The sequence below is a fragment of the Lissotriton vulgaris genome, chromosome 12 (genome assembly GCF_964263255.1).
Source record: "Lissotriton vulgaris chromosome 12, aLisVul1.2, whole genome shotgun sequence".
NCBI classification, from domain to species: domain Eukaryota; kingdom Metazoa; phylum Chordata; class Amphibia; order Caudata; family Salamandridae; genus Lissotriton; species Lissotriton vulgaris.
The window spans coordinates 596519502-596541300 of NC_141700.1; the positions used below are offsets into that span (position 1 = coordinate 596519502).

Consider the following 21799-nt stretch of genomic DNA (forward strand, 5'->3'; position numbering starts at 1 on the left):
CATTGATCAAATCTTGTTTTGTTTCAGGGATCAACATATTATTACAAAGGATGAAGAGTAAGCTCCATAGCATAATTTGAGTAATGCGTTGTTTGCCTTGACTAATAGTGAGAGGACCATTTGACAATATAATCACCATATTCCTTCCCCAACCACTAACAACAGTCCTGATAAAGGCCTTTGACCCTTAGAAGTCACTCATAAAAAGGCTGAAACATGTCAAACAATTAGAGGGTGTAGCAGCACTATATCCCACAGACATCCACAATCAGATTTTACTATACCATAAACACCCACAATAAAGGGATACCTAGATGACCTGAAAATATCTTTATATTTAAGGTCCCCAGCAGAAAAACATACAAAGTGGTCCCTGGAACATGGCTGATCTCACCCTGGTTTATAGGGACCAGGCTCAGAACGGATAAATAAAGCATGCCACAAATAAAATGAGTGAGGGTCTAACAAATAAACTGTTAAGGATCTCTTGTGATTTCTCTTACTCAAGACCCAGTTACATATGTGCGTGATGTCTAAAATTAAGGGTGTAGTATAGATTTTGTGGTTGCAGTATAAATTTGGGAGATAGTACCAAAAACCCTTCATAGAATCCCAGTTCTTTTAAGAGTGTTTGTATTTTGTTATAAGAATGTGCCTCCATGAAGGTGAAGACTTATCCTCATGTTGTATCGAATGTGATAAGGAAGCCTTGGCATTTCAGTCATGAACATCAGTAGTAAGTAATGGCACTGTAGTAATAAACAAAAAAAGTTGGTAGCATTGAATCTTATCTGTTTTTATTTAAAGAAGCTTAAATAAGGAGATGCTTTATGAGATATGGATGCATATTGTGTGATTGATTTGAGGTCAATTTGCAAATGCTAAAGGATAGCAGCAAAACGGAACACTTCTTTTCATGTTGATGGATTTGAATACTTTCTGTAACAATCCACTACACATTTATAAGTCACAAATTAACATTTGTGCATACTTCATCTCATAACATGAGTACCTGTGTTTATACTGTACCTTGTAGAATACGTTATCATGCAGATTTGAAGAGGCTTTTAATGTGACCTTTGTGAAAGCATATCCTTTAATGACACTGAAAACAAGCATTCCCACAATTGTCATTCCGTAGATCAACTGGTAAAAGCTCAATTCAGGGTTATCTGTTATGCTTTGTGGATTACAGACTGGTGCAGAAGTTTCATTGCTAGATGCACTGCAATTTCTCTACAAAACAGAAATACCAACTTTCAATAAAAATATTTAGTGCAAACATAGATTTGAATGTTATACTTGACAGACAGTTTAATATGCCAAAACATGCACAATACTGAAGACTTCAGTTAGGTGAGAAGGTGAGGCAAAATGCAGTACATGGGACTCAATTAGCATATTGTAGTGAAGGCAGGGCCCTGTTTGCACACATTGCTATGTTAGCGTAGGCTTATTAGAAGTTTAAACCCCATTTTACCTTTTTGCTGCTTTTGCAGACAACACTATATGCAACTGTTGTTGTAAATTAGGCTGTGTGATTTCTTCACATGAGAATGGCTTGTTTTCAAAGTCCCTAGACTTACATCTCGACCTTAGTCTGCACAGTGAGTGCTGAAGCCTCCAAGGTTATCATAACAACGTTAGCTGTTATTCGGGCTGATCGGCTCACGCTTAGACACAAAATGCCGCAGCTGCAGCTAAGTGAAATTCTGGCGCCTTTAATATTGCACTGCATGCATGATTTTAGCCACTTGTTGAAAGTCCGTTTCCAGAGAGAGAGAGCTTTTGCAGATCCCGATGTGATTCACCTCTGCTGATCTTGGAGGTATGGGGTTCCCCATTCAAACCTAAGAGACCTTCTATATTTTATTAAACATAATTCCTAGCTAGGGAGGGTGGCATACAGGGCACTGTAGGACCTGTTTCCACTATCATTATAATATGAGTTCTCCATTTGTATTTTATGGAATTGTAACAATGCTGATAGTATTATTTTTAATAATTTGCCTGCTTTTGTTTGCAAAAATACTGTATCTTAGAGCACGTCGTTAAAATAGACATCTTTATTGTGTCTCTTTTTACCAATGTTGTGGACTGGTATGAGAATAACAAATGAAATAGTGTTCTTGATTCCCACCATTCCTGAGAATAACCTAAGTTGCATGTTCTGGGTTGTCTAATCATTGGTACCTTTTCATAGGAGGCAGAGCTAATGTGACACTGATGCTAGTCATTTAGGGATTCTAGGTACTGAGGTGAGTTTTTGGTCCACCGCAATACAATAAGATCCTGGGTCTCTGTGCACAGTTCTGTGTATGAGCAGAATCCCTGCAACATGGCGCACCTAACGATGTGGTCTTATTTTGAGACTCTCGAGTAGTGCTTATATCAGTCCACGACACCCTCACTATTTTTTCCCGTTGACAGTGGTGACGGATTAACCTACCTATAGTTACATTTTTTTTCAAGCTTGATATTTCAAAAAGGTTTTTACTTTGAGTTACTACCCGTTAGTGTTACGCTACATTTTCTTTGTTCTTCTTCTCTATTGTGTCCTTATGGCTGACGTTGAGCTCCCACACATAGTAGGGTGGCCGTCCGCAATCATTTGCAGACAAATTGTGTCACTGTGGATGGCAATGCGGTAGTTTTTGTGGTGAGTGCTGAAGCGGCATACCCGTTTGATCTTTTCTACTCATGGGTTATCTTTCCTGCGGTCAATGTGGATTCTGGTCTGTTTCACATTTATACTCCCACGGCTGTGCCTCTGAACTACACCCCATATAGGACCTGGAGATTCCTATTTCAGCCTGACAGCATCAGGTTTGATTTAATGGTGCCCTTCCCCATTCGGTAACCGTGGTTCGGTTAGGCCACGTGGCCAGTTCTGGCCGGTTACACACCGCATCCGCATTATTTGCAAGTTACTATAGATAAGTTGCGTGCGCTCTATGCCTCCCTCATTGGAGTGCATCAGGCTCTTGTGCAATACTTTTCCCGCAACGTCCAGGTGGGGCCATCTGGTGCTGCGGCGCAACCAGCTGCACAGGCCGGGATGAAGATTAATCCTGTCATGGTTAATTCGGTCATGGGCAAGCAGCCCCAAGATAAGGATGATATGCCTTTTTGGCTTGCTGAGAAATTTGACCAGCTGGAAGCAGTATTTCCTAATACGACTCCTGTTGAGAAACACAGGACTCTAACGATTAATTTGCAGAAAGACTTAATACCGGAGGTACCTCATTGTGAGACCTGGGGTAAGATATTTGCGACAGTCTATACTAAGTGCTTCAGCACTCTATCAATGGCTATCCTTCCCTCCGTCATTAAGCGTGTACACGATGAACACGGAGTGGAGGCGGCGGTCGAATTGGGAATGAGACTCGTTCGAGTATTTGAGGTTGTTTCCGATCTCGTCCTTGCTAATGTCAAGGGAGATGCGGTAAACTTCCAGGTGACTAATGCTCTATGCAATGTTCCAGATGCCGATAAGCCCCGGCAGTTACCGAAAATATTTGCGGAGGCTTATAAGACCATTGGCCGCAATAGTTTGGGTGTTAAACTTTTTGCTAAAACAGCACAAAAGCAAACTCAGGAGCAGAAGTCTAATAAAGATGAACGCCCCAATTTTCCAAAGCAGAATTGTAATAAGAAACAGGGAAAAAAGCAACAGGAACAGGGGTCACGTCCTTCTTCGCCAATACCTGTGTCTACTGAGCGCACATATGATTTGCGCGACCACACTAATATAAAGTCACCTGATCGTTTTCAGGTTCCTGATCAACGATCTCCTCGCTCTTTGCAGGATACGTTGGTCTCACCAACAGGTGTAGGAGACAGCGGCAAAGGTCAGGGTGCCCAACAAAGCCGTCAGCAGCCCCGCAAGACTGAAGGTAAAGGCAAGCAAGACGACTTTCAGCGTCATCGACCCCAGTTTCAGAAGAAGAAGGTTGCCGCTTTAACAGCGAGATATGCCACGGATAGTAAGAACACAGCTTTGGAATCTGACATGAGCGCTGAGGCTGCTAGACAGTGCGGCGGAAATTACAGTAGTGCGGGAAGCATTGCGTCCATTTCTGAAGGTGACAACAACTGACACATTTGTTGCTGTTGGGACAGCTGACACTAGGGTGGCTCTTCCTAAAAGACTATATGAAATAGTCCTTGTGATTGAAGGTAACATACAACATACTATAAAAGGGGTATTTTGGGAAAATCTCACAGCTACCTATGACATTTTGTTGGCAGAGGCCGACTGGCCCCCACCCTTCGTTCTAGCCGCTCGGCAAGGGGAGCAGGTAATCCTCCCTGCTTTCGCACACACAGTGCCGTAGGAGCAGGCCCTGCATTTTGCAGAAGAGTGGGCTAAGCATCGTACCGTGCTGAGTGTGGATGGGACAAACTTTCCCCCAGACATGAGATACCATTGCGGTCTATGCCACAGCCTCAACCCCAATATCCCATGCAACGTGAAGCTAAAGCTCCTGTGGCTGAAATCCTTGAACAATTGGAATATCAAGGTGTAATTGAAACGTGTGTATCACCAATGAATAATCCTCTTTTTACTGTGACCAAGCCTGATAACTCGTATAGTTTGGTATTGGATCACCGGCACTTAAACTCTCATTGTCGGACCTGCACAGTACAGAATACTCACAGTTCTGCCCTTGTGGATAGTCTTGTGCGTAAACGGTTTAAGACCACACTTGACATATCCAATGGCTTTTTTAGCCATAACCTGTCAGTAGTCAATGAACAGCTTTCACCTGTGGCGGTAAACAAAAACAGTTCCGAAGATTAGCTATGGGCTACAAGAACAGTCCAGGCGTCTTTGCTTCCCGTATTGTCTCTCTTTTGGAGAGACTCGACCCTGATGCGTGTTCGTATGTGGATGACATTTATCTCACAGACGACGAATGATGGCCGCATCTGTGTTGCGTTGACCGCATCATTTGCATGTTTGCGGACTTCGGATACAAATTTGACTTTGCAAAATCACACATTGCAGAGTACACAGTGTTGTTCCTGGGCTATAAACTCAACAATGAAGGTTGAGGTTTGGCACCTCACTTCCTGGAGAAATGTGCACAATTGCGCACTCCTACAACTCAACTTTTTGAACTTCGGGCGTTCTTACATTCCTGATTATGCCCAGCGTGTTAAGCCGCTTTATGACTTGGTTCAACCTACTTTCGACAAATCTTGCTGGCTGCCTGAACATTCTGCAATGTTGAAATCTATGCAGTCTGATCTTCTTGAATCTAAATACTTACTGACTTGTGACAACCATCCCAACCTGGGGATAAGAATTGTGCCAGGCGCAGTTGGTTTCACGTACCTGACTTTTAATGAGGGTGACGCAGTCCCTATTGCTTACAAGTCACAATTGTACGCTTCGGCTGAAATGCAATTTTCCACTGTTGAGAAAGTTTTGACTGCAGTGCAGATGGCGATTCTGAAAGAACGGGCACTGTCGCAGGGGAAACGCATGTTGGTTGTTACACCATATCTTGCCCTGGAGGTAGTGACGAAAGCCAGTGTACCAAATTCAAAAGCTTTGCATCCCCGTTGTATACAATGGGCTACATCCTTGACATCTCCGGATGTCACGTTTGTCTTTGATTCTTCTTTGCAAACTCAGGAGTACTTGCAGTATGGATTCTTTCATCCGGCTCCTCAGACCATGCGCCCGCTGGAGGATTTCCATTGTATCATTTATACGGATGGATCGGCGCAACCCGCGACTGGGTCAAACATACATATTCAGCGGCCTGAGCAATAGTGGTGGGTACTATGGTGAAAGGAGAGTTCAAGTCCGATGTCTTGCATACACAGACATTAGGGGACTTTACCACCCAATTGGCAGAGCTACGTGCTTGGTGCTTGCACTGGAGTATGCTGTCCCTTGTAAGACTGCTCTTATTGTAATAGATTAGTACTACTGTGTACAGTCTTACAACGACAATTTATTCTTTTGGACTCAGAATGACTATTGTGATTCCAAAGGTAGCACGATTAAACGCAAAATGCTATGGGTTCGAGTCGCAGAACTTAAAGAACACCTGCCTCTCGTGTTTGTAATTCATACTCTTGGTCACCAATGCTTGGGGGTACACGCTGTTGGTAACTGTTTTGCTGATGAAGCAGCCAAGACCGCAGTTGCGACATATGTAGTAGCAGCAGTTACACATTCCAAAAGTAAGATTGATGATGACATCTTGGCAGCTATTGCTGCCACAGAGAAAGGAGGTAATTACCCTAGAGGTTTCCCTTCTAAATACTCTTATCATTTAAGTCCTGATAATGTTCCCTATGTGAGAATTAACGATGCTGGTGACAGGTTGATTCCCAATGCGGACCGCAGACAGACTTTGTTAACAGCGGCTCACGAGGGCATGGCCTCGGCTCACGCCGGCATGTCAGCTACTGTATCTCTCCTTCAACTGCGTTAATGGTGGCGTGGATTTTACAAACAGACGTGAGATTATGTCCTTTATTGTAACATATACCAGCAGATTAAACCTTCGACTGCTGAACGCCCGCCCCAGACACAGTTGTACATATCTAATAAACCAGTTGGCTGTGTTTATTTAGATCACTGCGGTCCTTTCTCCTCAAAAACTGCGTATAAGTTCTTCTTAGTTGCAGTAGATTCGTGCACATCCTTTGTTTGGTTGTGGCCACTAAGGAGTGCTGATGCCTGCACTGTCATCAGGGGTTTGCGTGTCTTTGTGGGAATTTTTGCATGTGGTACCTTTCATTCGGACCAGGGTCCAGCGTTTGCCTCTAAGGCATACAAGGATGCCATGCATTCATTTGGGGGCCAAGTCAAATATTTGTCTCCATAAAGGCCTGAGGGCAATAGTGTTGTGGAGCGAATGAACCGTGACTTAAAGCAATCCTCGACAGCTAATGTTTTAGGTACAGCCTGGAACTGGCTAGCCCATCTCTATAGCGATCAACGTGCACTTAATAATCTCCCTAGAAGGTCTCTGGGTGGGTGGACCCCATACAAAATACTCTTTGGCATCAAAATGTTTGTTTCAGATCTTGAGGGTCTAGACATGGCAGCAACTGCTGCATCCTTTGACGTAAATGAACATTCTGGTGTTTTACAGAACCTACAAAAGACCAAAGACAGTCTTGCAAAGGAACATTTGTCCTCCACATCTGATGCTGCACTTCAGATTCCAGTAGTTGGCTGGCTACCCCGAGTCAGTGACCTGGTCCGTGAGAAGGAGGACAACAAGAAGGAGTTCAGCCCCTCATATTGTGACCAGTTCCTGTGCTTGGCGTGCAGAGTACAAGAACAGTCATTTTACCTAAACTTTCTGGTCGCATGGAAAACAGGTACATCTCCATTGACAATGTCAAATTACAGCGAGTGGCCGATACTTCTTAGTATGACACCTGCGGTCTCTTGCCCAGCAATGCTGAGAAATTCTGTTTTGGCTCCAGCGATTACCACCAGGCTTGACGTTGCCATCGAGATGTCTACAGTTACTAATCCTTTACTGAATTCCCTGGCTGACGATCCCTTTAATGATACTGGGAATACCTACCCAACAGATTTGTCGAGGCCTGATTTGCAAACAAGTGCAGTTAACCAGTCACGCTTTTCATTTGACTCTACAACGTCGAAGTCCCAATCCAGAAATTCTACTTTTGTAGTTTTGTTTAAAAAACATTTTTTGACACCTCATTGGACTTACATTTGGCTAGTGCTTTTTTCTATTTTTTATTCATGTCAATTGGATTTGTGGTATATTTTTTCCGTTTGTTGAATGGACATTATGTTAAAGAAAGATCTACAATTAGACTAATTGATGGAACTTTGGCACCCCACTCCTCATCTCACATCATGAAGAGGGAACAGACTTTTGATAACATCACAGCTTGGCCGTTTTAGATGGGATTTTATGGGATGCTATTAAATTTCAGATACACAGCCCCACAGAGGTTATTCATGTTCCCAATGTACTACGTGTTTCAATGGGGGATGTGGTTAAACAAAATATACGCTCTGATGATGGGGATGTCCAGGCCGTAGAGGCCCAATTTTCTGATTTGAAATATTATGCTGCTTTTGATGCTCAGCATTTGTAACTAGACTCAGCCAACTATGCTGATTTATTTTGTTACAAACATTATGGCAATCATTTTCTGCATAAAGCAAATACATTTAGAAATGTTGTCAATTACACACAATAGGAACATTGTCCTGCTCCTGTTGAAGGCAGCTCGAAAACTCTTTTAAAGAAGTAACTGATTTTACTGATTTTAATTACTCCAATCCTGAGGCATTTTATTTTAAAATGACTGCTAAGTCCTCTTCCAAGGTTAGACTTACCCACACTAAATTATTGTATTTGAAGTCCTGTATCGATCAATTGGCTATAGGGGGCTATGAACTGTGGAAAGATACTGTTGATCTTAAATCTGTTTGGGGTCCTAAAGGCTGGCAGGTACAAGGCACTGAGGCTTTGCATTGTGCATGTCTCATCCTGAACCACATGTTGTTTCTGAATTCGACAGTTTCACAAACCACCTGGTTTGGATTGGATAAAAATGAAATGCTCCTTATCTTCCTGATTTGGGAGAATACCCTGCATGGTACAATCGCACCGATAGGTCCCTTAGTGAGTTACAGACTCTGATACTTAATTCCTCTTTTAACATTTCCAGTTTTGATTCCCAAGGTTGGTTGTTATGGCAGAAAAGTTCAGATTTGTGCCAACATTGTTTTTTGGGTCCGGCCCCGGGCTACACACAGGTTAGGGTGGATCCTCGTTTTGAAAGTGACCATACCGTTACTACGTATTCGGTAGGCAAAATATAAGAAAATTGGCTCAAACATTCCACCTTAGCGTCAGTTAAGCTCCATTTGTCAAAATTAACTAAAGATGTTGATTTGAATGATTTTGTTAAAGGCCCTGCAGGTGTCAGGTCGAAAAGATGGATTTATGTTGCCATGTTGCAGGGATTCTGTTCCTACACAGAACTGTGAACATAGATCCAGGACCTTAGTGAATTGTGGTGGAACAAAAACTCACCTTAGTACCTAGAACCCCTAACCAACTAGCATCAGTGTCACATTAGCTCTTCGTCCTATAGCAAAGGTACCAATGATTAGACAACCCTTGACATGCGACTTAGGTTACTCTCAGGAATGGTGAGAATCAAGAACACTCTTTCTTCCCGAATTTACACATTGGATAATATTGTTTCATCTGTTGTTGACATCGTACAGGATGAAGTGTCTGTTTTGTACCATGGCCAAAATCAATTACGTTCCATTATGCAATTTGCTTGGACATTACAAACGTTAAAGGCTGGTAAAGTGCCTTGGGACTACATGAATACTTGTTCTCTATTTTTACCATTCAATTTGACTGTGAAACGACAATTCATGTCTATGAAGGATGCTGCGTGTTCACTTTTGCATATTGAAAAGTTAGAACCATTGCCTTTTTCTGTTGCTGAATATAATTCAGTTGTATGGCTCATTTATGGGTTAATAACACTGCCTTTTCCCCAATTTAAATTCGATTCATGTATGAAGTAGTATGCCATAGGTAGCTATGAACCATTGGGTAGCGCTTATCTGCATGAAGTTTGGTCTCTGCCATTCACCTATAGGTGCCAAAGGGAGGGTAAAGAAGTTTATTTGAAGGGTGAAGATTGCACTTCAACACCTGATCACTCATTAGTTTGCAGGAACATCCAATTGCACGGCTCTTTTAATTCGGACGCCCGAACTTAGCACACATTTTAAAAGGAAATCCTGTCCCGGTTATAACTCCGACTTTCACGTTGCTAACAAACGGTAGTTATTTGCTTTTAAATAATGAAGATTGTTGTGGTATGCTGGCAGGGATTCCGTACATTGTGACTGTTTCCCAACGTGTAGTTTGTTGCAAAAATGTGCTATTCCCTCCGCTGTATGGGAAGCTCGATGTATCATCTGGCCTTCAATTCCGACCTTGAAAGCAGAGTTCAACAAGATGAGTCGAATAAGGGCTCTATTGTCTCCAAAAGAAGTCGCCCTTACTTCTTCACGTGAAACATTTGTCCACTCACACCGAGGTGCATGACCTTTTGAATACAGATCTCCCACTGCATTTCAGTGCTTTGATTCACACTATCTTCAATGCCTTGTCGACCACGGGCTTGGCGCACTTTTTTAAAATTGTAAGTTCTGGCCTTGTGACCTCATTCTAAACTATATTTGGTGTGATACTGGCATTTTTTCATTCTATTTTTTCCAGCCTCTTCAGCGGTTTACCGTTGATTCTCACGTTGGCTGCCGGTGTACTGCTGTTAATTTGTTTGCTCAAAATGGCTGCACAATCTGTGCCCCACGACAACCTGCCCCGGTTGCCCCAACTTCGTGACCGGATGCTTAAATACTATGGAACGCTACCCCTGGCTACCTTGAGTGTGGCGTATGGATTATCTCTCCGGTTTTCGTACTTTAGGTGCGTGCAGCCTGTCTTCCATTGCCTGGATTGCAGTTTTGAATGGGCTCTGGATTTGTGCCTCTGCAATACTGTGTCTCCTAACCCGGATTATGATCTACTAATGAGTCCCTTAGTTGCTCATGAGTTAGACTGTTCTGGTATCGGAATAATGGCCTACGCAGCGGCACATGGAGTCCTAGGTAATTGGAACATATGGACTGCAGCCCATGACGTTTTGGCTCGCAGTTATCTCGGAGAACACCCGAGTTGTCCTCTGATGGTTCTAGAGGCTCCGGCTGTTGAAGAACATGTGTGTTCTTTCCTGTTATTAAATTGGATGGCTGAAATGTTTTCGGATGAGAACAATGACTTCCTCTTGGAAGCAGTTGAAACATTCTTTGCCTATATGCTGTTGGATTGAAGTGACATCTTTTCTACTTCATAAACACGACCTGGACACATGAATTTTCATTCATTTTTTCTTTCTAATCATTACTTTGTTGGACGTTGTACAACCCCGGCTTGGTCTTGAAATTTTTTTGTGGTTTCCAATTCAGAATTGTACTCCCAGTTATCCAGTTTGGCAAATTTTGAACTTGGTTCTGTCTCACTAGAACTTGAACTCTGCGTTCTAAAATTACCCCCCTTCTTGTACGTTTTCCAATCAGGGAAGGGTGTAGTTAAGGCCCTGCTTGCACACATTGCTATGTTAACGTAGGCTTATTAGAAGTTTAAATGCCATTTTACCTTTTTGCTGCTTTTGCATACAGCACTATATGTAACTGTTGTTGTAAGTTAGGCTGCGTGATTTCTTCACATGAGAATGGCTTGTTTTCAAAGTCCCTAGACTTACATCTTGACCTTAGTCTTCACAGTGAGGGCTGAAGCCTCCAAGGTTATCCTAACAATGTTTGCTGTTATTCGGGCTGATCGGCTCACGCTTAGACACAACATGCACGTAGCTGCAGCCAACTGAAATTCTAGCGCCTTTAATATTGCACTGCATGCATGATTTTAGGCACTTGGAGAAAATCTGTTTCAGAGAGAGAGAGCTTTTGCAGATCCCGATGTGATTTACCTCTGCTGATCTTGGAGGTATGGGGTTCCCCATTCAAGGCTAAAAGACCTTCTATATTTTATAAAACATAGTTACTAGCTAGGGAGGTTGGCATACAAGGCACTATAGGACCTGTTTCCACTATCATTAAAATATGATTTCTACTTTTGTGTTTTATGGAATTGTAACCATGCTGATCGTATTATTTTTAATCATATGCCTGCTTTTGTTTGCAAAAATACTGCATCTTAGAGCACGTCGTTAAAATAAACATTTTAAACTTTATCGTGTCTCTTTTTACCCTGTTTGTGGACTGGTATAAGAATAACAAACGAAAGAGTGTTCTTGATTCCCACCATTCCTGAGAGTAACCTAAGTTGCATGTTCTGGGTTGTCTAATCATTGGTACCTTTGCTATAGGATGAAAAGCTAATGTGACACTGATGCTAGTCGGTTAGGGGTTCTAGGTACTGAGGTGAGTTTTTGGTCCACCACAATTCACTAAGGTCCTGGGTCTCTGTGCACAGTTCTGTGTATATGCAGAATCCCTGCAACAATATCACATCACCCACTGCAGAACATAATTCTGAGGTTCACACACGAGTGACCTATATCCATCCTAAGAAAGTCTTCATAAACTACACACAATGCACTGGTGCCTTCTCAGAGTCTTAGAGTACGTATGCTAACAGGCAATCTGATTGGCCACTATGCAATTTATCACATTGGCCTGAATTTAGGAGAAAATGTGTCGGTCTGATTTGGTTGGAAAAGCTGAAGTGCCTACCAGCCTACTTGAACTGGTCTTGTGCAGAAAGTGCAGTCAGCAATTGCCAAGATGTAAAATACTTACACAAATGGTGTTGCCTGTAGGTGATATGCCGATAGCTAATTACACTTTAAGGAAACTGGAAGATAGTGATGCCTCACTATATATATATATATGGCTCATTTTTGCAAAACCATTTTTATTTGCTAGGTATGGTATTAATTAAATACACTGGTTTGGAAAATGGAAGATAGTGATAGTGATGCCTCACTATATATATCTGGCTCACTTTTGCAAAAACATTGTATTTGCAATGACTCATGTTCCCTGCTATGTTAAAGTTTTACTTGATTACTTTTTCCAGAGTCATTTTCAAATAAGTGTTGTGAGCATGGCAGGTAATCTAAGTTGTGACATGCATTGTGTACATGTTGAGTTTTTTGGGGAGAATTAAAGGGACAGGAGAGGACCCAAAGCGTCATCAGTAGCATAAAAGAGGACCAGAAGACCCTCCATAGATTCACTGGGAGAGCACAAGCATCAATACATACTGCATGTAACGGTATTTCTTAGGATATTAAATATTAGGGAGTAGCAGAGTTTTATCATGATGAAGCATAGACATGGATATTTTGGACCTGAATAGGAGTGGATGGAAATGTTGTTATGGTATCAACAAGGAGTCATTTAGCACTTTCTTTTTCAAATAGAGAGTTAAAAAATAAAGTGTGAATTACCACAGGTAACCGACCACACAAGATACATTGGTTATGTACAGTATATCAAGAATATAGAATGTACAGTATTAAAGGATACTTCTATAATTACTAAAGCCAAAAAGGACTCAAAACAGTTGTAAATATGCTTAATGTAAAATGAAATGTAACTTAATTTTTGGGGAAAGTACTAAAATTGAATTAAATGCATTTTATACATAACTTTTAGTAGCTTCAGATATATATAATACAAATATGTAAACATTGAACTTTAGGTTAGTGTTATTTAAAAAAAAATCTTTTATTCACAACTTTATTTAAAATCTTTTCCAAGGCCAAGGCAGTACATGGTACATGGCTGAGAGACAATGTAGTAGAAATCGCTATTGAGCAATATTCAAGCTTGTAGTGGGGGACCCCAGTGGGGTGCGTTAGAGAAAAAAAGAGGTGAGTAGAGGGAGGGTCTAAGGATGCCTCTTCAAGTCGCCCCAAGGTCCACCTACTGCGTGTAAACCCATAGGTCCACGAGTGGGTAGGGCAGTCCCACCTTCTCAACCTCTTTTGTGGTGTCTCCTGTCTTAGCAATTCTGGGGGTTATGGCACTCTTGCGTCTCGCTTTAAGTATGTATGAAAGGGGGCCCATATTTTGTTGAAATGGGATAATGCATCCCTCAACATCGCCGTAAAGCGCTCCATTGAGTGTATCATCCATATTTTGAACCACCATTGACCCATTGACAGAAACAACGTGCTCCCTCATCCTTGGGCTATCTCTAATTGGGCTCCCAACAGCAGAGGAGTTAGCAGTTTGAACACAGTCATAGAGAGAGAGAGCAGATGTCTTCCTCTTCTTGTGACCCAATGAAGGGAAACCACTGGTAGTATCACATTTGTTGTATCTTTTACAGCCGTGATGATCTCTTCTCAGTACAGTCGTAAATGTGGGCAACTCCACCACCTGTGGAGGTATGTCCCTCATGATCTTTGTCCCCTCCAACATGAATCGGAGACTCCCATTGTAGACTGTAGACAAATCAGGGTCAGATATCATTGCAGCATCATTTTAAAGGCATTCCCCCTCTGTAGGTGCAGGCTGTGAATTTCTTTACGCCCCTCCATATCAATAGCCAGTCCCCGTCAGTCAAGTCAAGTCAAGTTAAGGTGGAGGAGGTCTGTAGACCAAGTGATGGTATTTGTTAATTGAGTTAGGGTTATAGGTTTATCAAGCACTGTAAAAATCAGTGATAATGCTTTATTGGTATCTCCATCTGAGAACATATTCTCCATCACAGTCTTCTCCCTACTCCCCAGAGCATGTACTTGGGCTGTTTTGCCCAGTGCAAGAGTTGTGTTATTCTGTAGAGATCATGTGGTCACAGCAGGTAATCTTTTGCAACTGATTCCTAGCTTTAGGTGCCCCATTCTCATAAAGCTCACCAAGGCATATGGCTTCACAGTTTTTCCATGTCAAGTACTCTTAGTCTATTGCTCTGGCTATAAATTCAGGGTTTCCCAGCACCGGTGTTAGAGGAGAGGGAATTTTTTTGCCCTGCTGTGAACAAACTGCTGTGTTCCAGTACTATAGTGTCCCTTGTGTGACCCACATCCTGCTCACCAAAGTGCAACAGATCCGCAGGAGAGTCATGACAGGTGGCAAATGGGGAGCACTGATTCATCCTGTTTCATGAGGCAACAAGGTTTATCTGTGTCTGGGGAGAACCAAGTAAGAGCCTGGATGAGTTGTGCAGCCAAAATACACATTTTGATGTCAAGGGCACTCATGCCCTCTACTTATGGGCCTCCGGTCATTAATAATACCTTCTTTCAAATTAATTTAAACATTTCTGGAAGGACACTTATTGGCAATGAGAGGGAAAGGTACAAAAGGCAGAGCATAAAGTTATGTTTTATACAGGTGATCCTACCAACCTATGAAATTTCCAGCCTACTGCAGCAGTAGAGGTCTTTAAATAGTATTTCGAGAAGAGGAGGTAGATTATTTTTATATACCTCGCTCACTGAGGCAGGACCACCACCTCTAAGTATCCAATAACCTGCGGTGCCAGTTGGACTCCACCTTAGGCGGCGATGGCCATGCTGTCTGTCTTAAATTTCCCACTCCTATTGCTTAGGACTAGGGGTGGTTGTCCTTAAACCCGCCAATTGATGAAAGAGCTCATGCTCTTCCAGGAATGCTGGAACAATGGTGTATGGGTTTGTCAGAAAACACAGGACATCATCCATGAAAGAACTTACTTACCTTAGGTAACCCATTATCTGTTAGATACAATATCTAGCTAAAGATTTCTTACCAGTGAATTCCCCAGACTTAAGGCTCGAACCAAAAACTTTTGCACGAGCAGTTCCCCTTACGCGCGCCGTCGGGTGGCTCCATTGGGTTCAGCGTGACATTGTAGCTAGCATTGGTTATGTTGTCGCAGTCACCTATATAGGCACCACACAGGCACACGGACATCAGTACTTTTCACTTTTCCACGCCAGAAGCGCAGAGCCATGAAGTGACTGACTTGAATGTGTGTCATAACTAGGGCCCTGGGAAAGGAGAAACCCTAGCCCTAACAAATGAGTCCATAGAGCGGGACGGTATAGGTGGGTCTGTAAGGAATCTGCAGCTAGATATTTTCTCTACCAGATAATGCGTTACCGAAGGTAAGTAACTTGTTCATCTGCTAGAGACTTCTTGGTGCAGATTTCTTACCTGTGAAAAGATACCCAAGCTATACCATCCTGGAGGTGATCTGTGGACAAATTCTGCACACTAAAAAGTACTGCAGTACCAAACGGGCAAAACACCTGTTCCTGCAGACCTGACAGTCCAGGCAGTAATGTTTGTCAAATGTATGCAAAGACGCTCACGTTGATGCCTGGCAGATGTTCAGGACTGGGACGCCCGACCCTACGCCGTCGTCGGCAAGATAGGGATGGGAAAATATGCATCCTGCAAGTCCAACACTACCAGCCAGTTCGCTAGTCTAGGGCAGGCAAGACCTGAGCCAACGTGAACATCTTGAACTTCTCCTTTTTGCAGAAGAGGTTGCCAACTCAACTCCAAGTCATGGAGAAATAGGATGCATCTGGCACCGCCGAAGCTCACTTAGGCATGACCAATGTTGTCCCAGATCTGGTATCAGATCTATGAGGCCACGCCAGAGCCAATAGTGTTGAATCCAATGGGGCCCCTTCTGAGCCAGCGGGACCAAATACTCACCAGAGGGATCTGCCTGCTCAAATACACAGCACAAGGCCTCATAATATTATTTTATTTGAGAGGGGGTCGTTAGAACTCCTGGAAATGAGGGGAGTCATGGAGTGGGCCCTGGTTCCAGCTCTGCAGAACCGTGCCTAGAGCGTAGGTGTGCCTTACCTCGTTCATCGATAGACGAGAGTCGATGAGAAGATGAAGTTCACTTAGACTTATTATTTTTCTTGCGACTCTTCCCTGAGTGTCCCGAAGACCTCGAGTGGGAGGAAGAAGACATGGGGCTCTGGGAACAGTCCCGCAACCTCCCATTCTTCGATCGCATTCCACGCGGAGTCTCGCTGGCCGTTGACGACTGCCAGGCCACAAGGAGCTTCATAGCATGCTCCTGTTAGGTCTTCGGAGGCATTGCCTGGCAGTCAAATCATGACTTTGAGCCTTGGTCACGCTCCAGACACCGAAGACTTACGAGGTGGTGGTCAGATACTGACATGGCGCAGTGACAGCTGCATACAGGTTAAACCCTGTCTTTCTAGAAAACATCCCTTGACACATCCAAAAAGTTTTGGTCAACAAGAAGTCGAAAAAACCTGCCAAAAAGTGACAGATGGGTAGTTCATCCGGATCTGTGCTTAACTAGTGCGGAAAGAAAAGAACTTATGTTGGCGTGCCTGTGTAGCAGCTATATAAGTGACAGCGACATCATAACTGACATTAATGAGGCTGACAATCCCACGCGAGACCAATGGAGCCACCCAACGGCACACACAATCTTCACAGGCCCCCCTTTTCTTCCAACAACCTTTATGGCGGGGTTTGCCAGGAGACGTGGCTTGGTTGTCGATGGAATAGGCAGCAGAGTTTGTGAGCTCCGTCCCACCGGCCACTGTTTGGATCAATCCGGATAGCCCATGGGGTAAAGAACGGATGATAACTGTAGGCCTGCACCCCAAGACCAGGCAGGTGTCATCGCGGACCCCCGCGAGTAGTGGTGGCGCTAAGAACGGTGAAGCAGAAAAGTCTGCAGTGGAGGAGACTAGAAATCAAAATGGCGGCATCCACTGGAATTGAGGATTCCCGAGACAAGATGGACGCGTCTGCAGTGCACGGCAGCTAGAACGGCACTGAAAAGACGAGACAGGCCAAGCAGGCTGGGGGCATCCCACACCTGAATTGTGGGTGTGCAGTGGAAGGGCGGAAACACCAAAGGACTACCCGCCGTGGGGGAGAAGTGCGCCGGGAGCGATACCGATAAGGATACCAGCATAATAGGAGGGATGGGGAGCCCTCGGTCTAAAGATCAGGACCCCTGCAACAACGCGAAATGAAGCAACAGCTGAGCAGTGAACTCAGTGCAGGAAAGGTCCTAAAAACTCTCAAGTAAGCGCAAAGGGGATAGAAGATGCGCGAAGACAAAATGGCGGCGCAGGCTGTCGGCATGAGCTCCCGCTAGCTGTAGGAAGCTCGCGCCACAAATAGCAACCCAGAAGACACAAAGAGAGGTACTGGCTGCTTGAAACAGACCCCGGCCTGTTGAGAAATAGTGCAAGGATCAGCACAATAGGGAACTGGCCGTCGCAAATGACCGAAGACTTAGGGAGAGCACCGCAGCTTGCACAGGAGGGAGTTGGAATCTTCTTTCCCGCAGTCGGAGCACTTGAGCCAGAAACAGCGGGGACGGAGCGGAGCGGAGCGGAGAAGCAGAGATGCGCTCACAGCCAGCCGAAAACAAACGAATAATTCACTGATAATGCCGCAGCTGGGGTCCCCCTTTTCCTCTGTTCCATTTCCTGAGAGCCTTATACCAGACCATGTAAAGATGCGAATTACAAAAAGTGCCACGCTCCCTGAACTTTAACACATGTGTGGCTGGGGCAGGCATTATTAGAGCAGGATGCCTTCCTGTTCAACTCACATACGGTTGATAGGCCGCAAAGTACAGTAGATGCCAGCTTGGCTACCGGTGCAGAGCACCGAATCCCACACCAACCCCGGAGGCACATCGCCAGAGACCTGAGACACAGAACGGGAGAAGACGTCACAACATGGAGGGCCCCCTAAAGGAGATAAACTGATTTATCCCCACATTAGAAGAACAGGACACCCACTGTCATACCGAGCAGAGAATGGGGAAACAGATTAGGCGGAAGGAGAAGGAGGATACACAGATGGACATGCCTTGCCTCTGGGGGAGTGTGTGACACATCCCCCAACATCGAATACACCTGAGAGCCCGACCCTACAAGATATCCTGCAGGCCAATAATTGCCTTGAGTGAGAGGCTTGAGATAAAAATTGAAACAATAGGGGCAGACTTGGGACTACTGCATGACGATCACCGACGCCTCATGGAAAGAGTCACAATCAACTCTCTGAAACAGGCCCAGCACTTACAGAAATGAAAGCACAACTTGCGGGGCTGGAATCGAAGGTGAGAGTCCTTGGACTCAGGATACAAGATGTGTAAAACCACTCTAGAAGAAATACTGTTAGAATATAGATGCAACGCAACTATTGCAAATAATTTACTCTTTAAATCCGATAACAAATTTCGAAATGGCCATCAAAAATGTATTACAAACACTACAGGAAAAGTTAAAGCAATAGGGAACAACAAAGAATGAATACGGAAAAAAAAATTAGCTACTAATACAAAACAATTAAATAAATTGATAAGATCGCAGTTTCTAGAATACTCAATATCCAAACAGCTAGAAATTAACAAATTGAAAAATCAACGCAGTAGAGAAAAAGAAAAAAATAAGAGAGTAACCCAGGATAAAAACTGGGTAGATATGCAGATAGCAGCAACACAAAAAAAATAACGTGCCGTTTGGAATATAATTGCTAAACAAACAGGCAAGAAAAAAGCATTACAAGCTATCCCGGTGCCTCCGACAGAATGGGAATCATACCTTGCCAATCTATATAAACTAAATACCAATTCAGAAATAACTAATAATTTGGCTAGAAATCCCGAAGCAAAATCTTCAAATATCGGAGCACCTAGTCCCCTGTCAATTGAGCTATTTATAAAAACGGCGAGAACGACGGAAGCTACGGGTCCTGACCAAATTCCGATTAAGGTCCTCCAATGCAAACACAAAAAATGGAGCAAGATGCTATCTCCCCTTTTCAACCATATATTTTACCACTGGTTAAATCCCTAAATCTTGGAAGAGGAGCATTGTAATAACCATACATAAAAAGGGTTCAAGGCTGGATCCTGGCAACTACAGGCAGATAGCCCTTCTAGATGCAACAGGAAAGATTTTCACAGCAGCAGTATTAGACCATTTTAAGGACTGGGCCTTTTCTTCAGGACTAATCTCCCTATATCAAGTCGGATTTAGACCAAAGCAATCAGTCATCGACAATATTGCTGTGTTGCAAACCATCTTAGAAAAATAAGTGGCTATAAAATCCCAGGTAGTGTATGCTGCTTTTTTTTACTTTACCACCGCATTCGATAGAGTGGATAGAGGAACACTCTGGAGAAAACTCAGCAAAATGGGTATCCCGGATAAATTACTTCATATAATAACATCATTACATTCCGGGACTTGGTGTCAGGTTCAAATGGGGAGGGAAAAGGGTCTCACAAGCCCTATCCCGACTCCAAACGGCCTTAGGCAAGGATGCCTTATTGCTCCCCTACTATTCTCCCTTTACCTCAGCGATATGCCTGAATATTTTTAACAGATATGCAATTTTCCACCTAAAATTGCCTTCCACAAAATTCACACCATGATCTAAGCAGACGATGTTATCATTTTAGACCTAACGCCATTTGGTCTGCAAATAAGCCTCCAAGCACTCCATAACTATACGGAGGAGAACTATTTAATACTGAACATCACAAAAACAAAAATAGTTCAATTTTTAGGAAAGAAACAGAGTGCCAAATTCAAATTGTGTCTAGGGGGAAAAGTGTTGGAAGTGGCAAATGAATATACCTATCTAGGTTGAATCTTCACCAAGTCTCTACAAAATAGGCTCCATACTCAGAATTTGACTTGTAAATCTGACGTTCATGTGAGGGCACTTTCACATTTATATGCTGCAACTGGACAAAGACACTTTTCTTCTCTGCTTCAGGTATACAGCGCCAAGATTCCACCAGTGCTGTCATACGCTCTTGAATACATCCCAATAAGCCAATGGAACTTTCTACACCTAAAAGAAGGGATGATCTTACAGAAGCTAACAAAGCTGTCTCAGGCTGTACCAGTGCAAGCTCTCCACCTAGAGTTCTCATTAACCAGCTCTTATGCTAGAGGAATTGCCAATATCATTAGATGGGCATACAACCTCCTCCATGCGGAAGAAGGAACGCTTCGATCTCTACCTAAAATAGAAACATTTGAAAAAGAATCTTCGAAACATGTATTCTCAAGGAATGTTTTAACTGATTTTAAGTTATCTAATATTAATATTAATGTGTTACAGTCATGGACAAATGCTCAGCTGAAGCTCTTTTTAAAACATTTTACTCCAAGACTCAGTTTTAATCTTGACTCTCAGCATTGCACTAAATTGTCTTTATATAAAAATTTAGCAGATTCTATAGTCTTTAAGAAAACACAACAGTATATTAATTTTAATTTAAAGCATGGAGTCAGGAGATCGATTGTGCTGCTCCGATTTGGGATACTTCCTGTAAAAACAGTTACATAAAGGTGGCTACCAAACGAAAAATCAAGTATTATCTGTAACCTGTGTGATGGTGGGGAGCAGGACTTGGAATATTTGTTGTTCACTTGCCCAAACGTGACAGCGGTAAAGGCAAGAAAAAGGTTTTTACGACCAATTTATACAAAATGTAGAATTAACTCTGTACAGGAATTGATCATACTATGTAAGGCTCGCCAAACGAGTTGGTCTGCTACAATCTATACACATTTTTAAAACCTATTTTAACTTTGTATTAGAATGAAAACCTTTCTTTTCAAACAAACTGTTTAAAATGTTATATTATGTACTGAATATTTGTGGTTCTCAGTGGAGAACTAAATCAAATAAAAATTAACTTGAACTTGAACTTGTTAGAATAACGGGTCTCACTGAAAAAACAGAAGGAACGGACATGGTGGGGTATCTTGAAGGGTGGCTGCACACAGCGATGGTACCAGAAGGAATCTCGCCATTCTACGCTTTGGAAAGAACGCTCCGAGTGCCGACAAGGCCGCCCACACCGGGGGCACCACCACGATCGGTGATAGCGAGGCTACTACATTACTGCGACAGAGACCACATATTGGCTCAAGCTCGACGTAAAGACAAAATAAAAGTCAACAATGTGGTGGTGCGCCTCTTCCTGGACTTCTCAAGAGATGTCCAACAATAACAGAGCTCATTCATAAGCGTCAAAGACAACCTCCACCAACTGGAATACAAATAAGCAATGCAATGCACAGTAAAACTGCCGGTGTCTACCCTGGGCGGAACGGAATTTGTCACTTCTCCACAGGAGGCGTGGACCTGGCTGGAACAGCATAGAGGAATATCACCATCAAAGGACCTAGGACGCAGAGGAAGACGACGAAGAAGATCTGGCAACAGAGAAGCCAAGAG

General features: G+C 43.2%; 1 protein-coding gene across 3 annotated transcripts in view; it reads right to left on the bottom strand.

Moving 5' to 3' along the window:
• Nucleotides 1-21799, bottom strand: part of LOC147677801 (ATP-binding cassette sub-family C member 12-like) — a 954180-nt gene that overhangs the window by 343053 nt on the left and 589328 nt on the right. For all 3 annotated transcript variants that reach the window (XM_086945451.1, XM_086945452.1, XM_086945453.1), the window contains exon 21: nt 1030-1236. In XM_086945451.1, coding sequence (XP_086801577.1) covers nt 1030-1236 — 207 coding nt within the window. The remainder of the gene's footprint in view (nt 1-1029; nt 1237-21799) is intronic.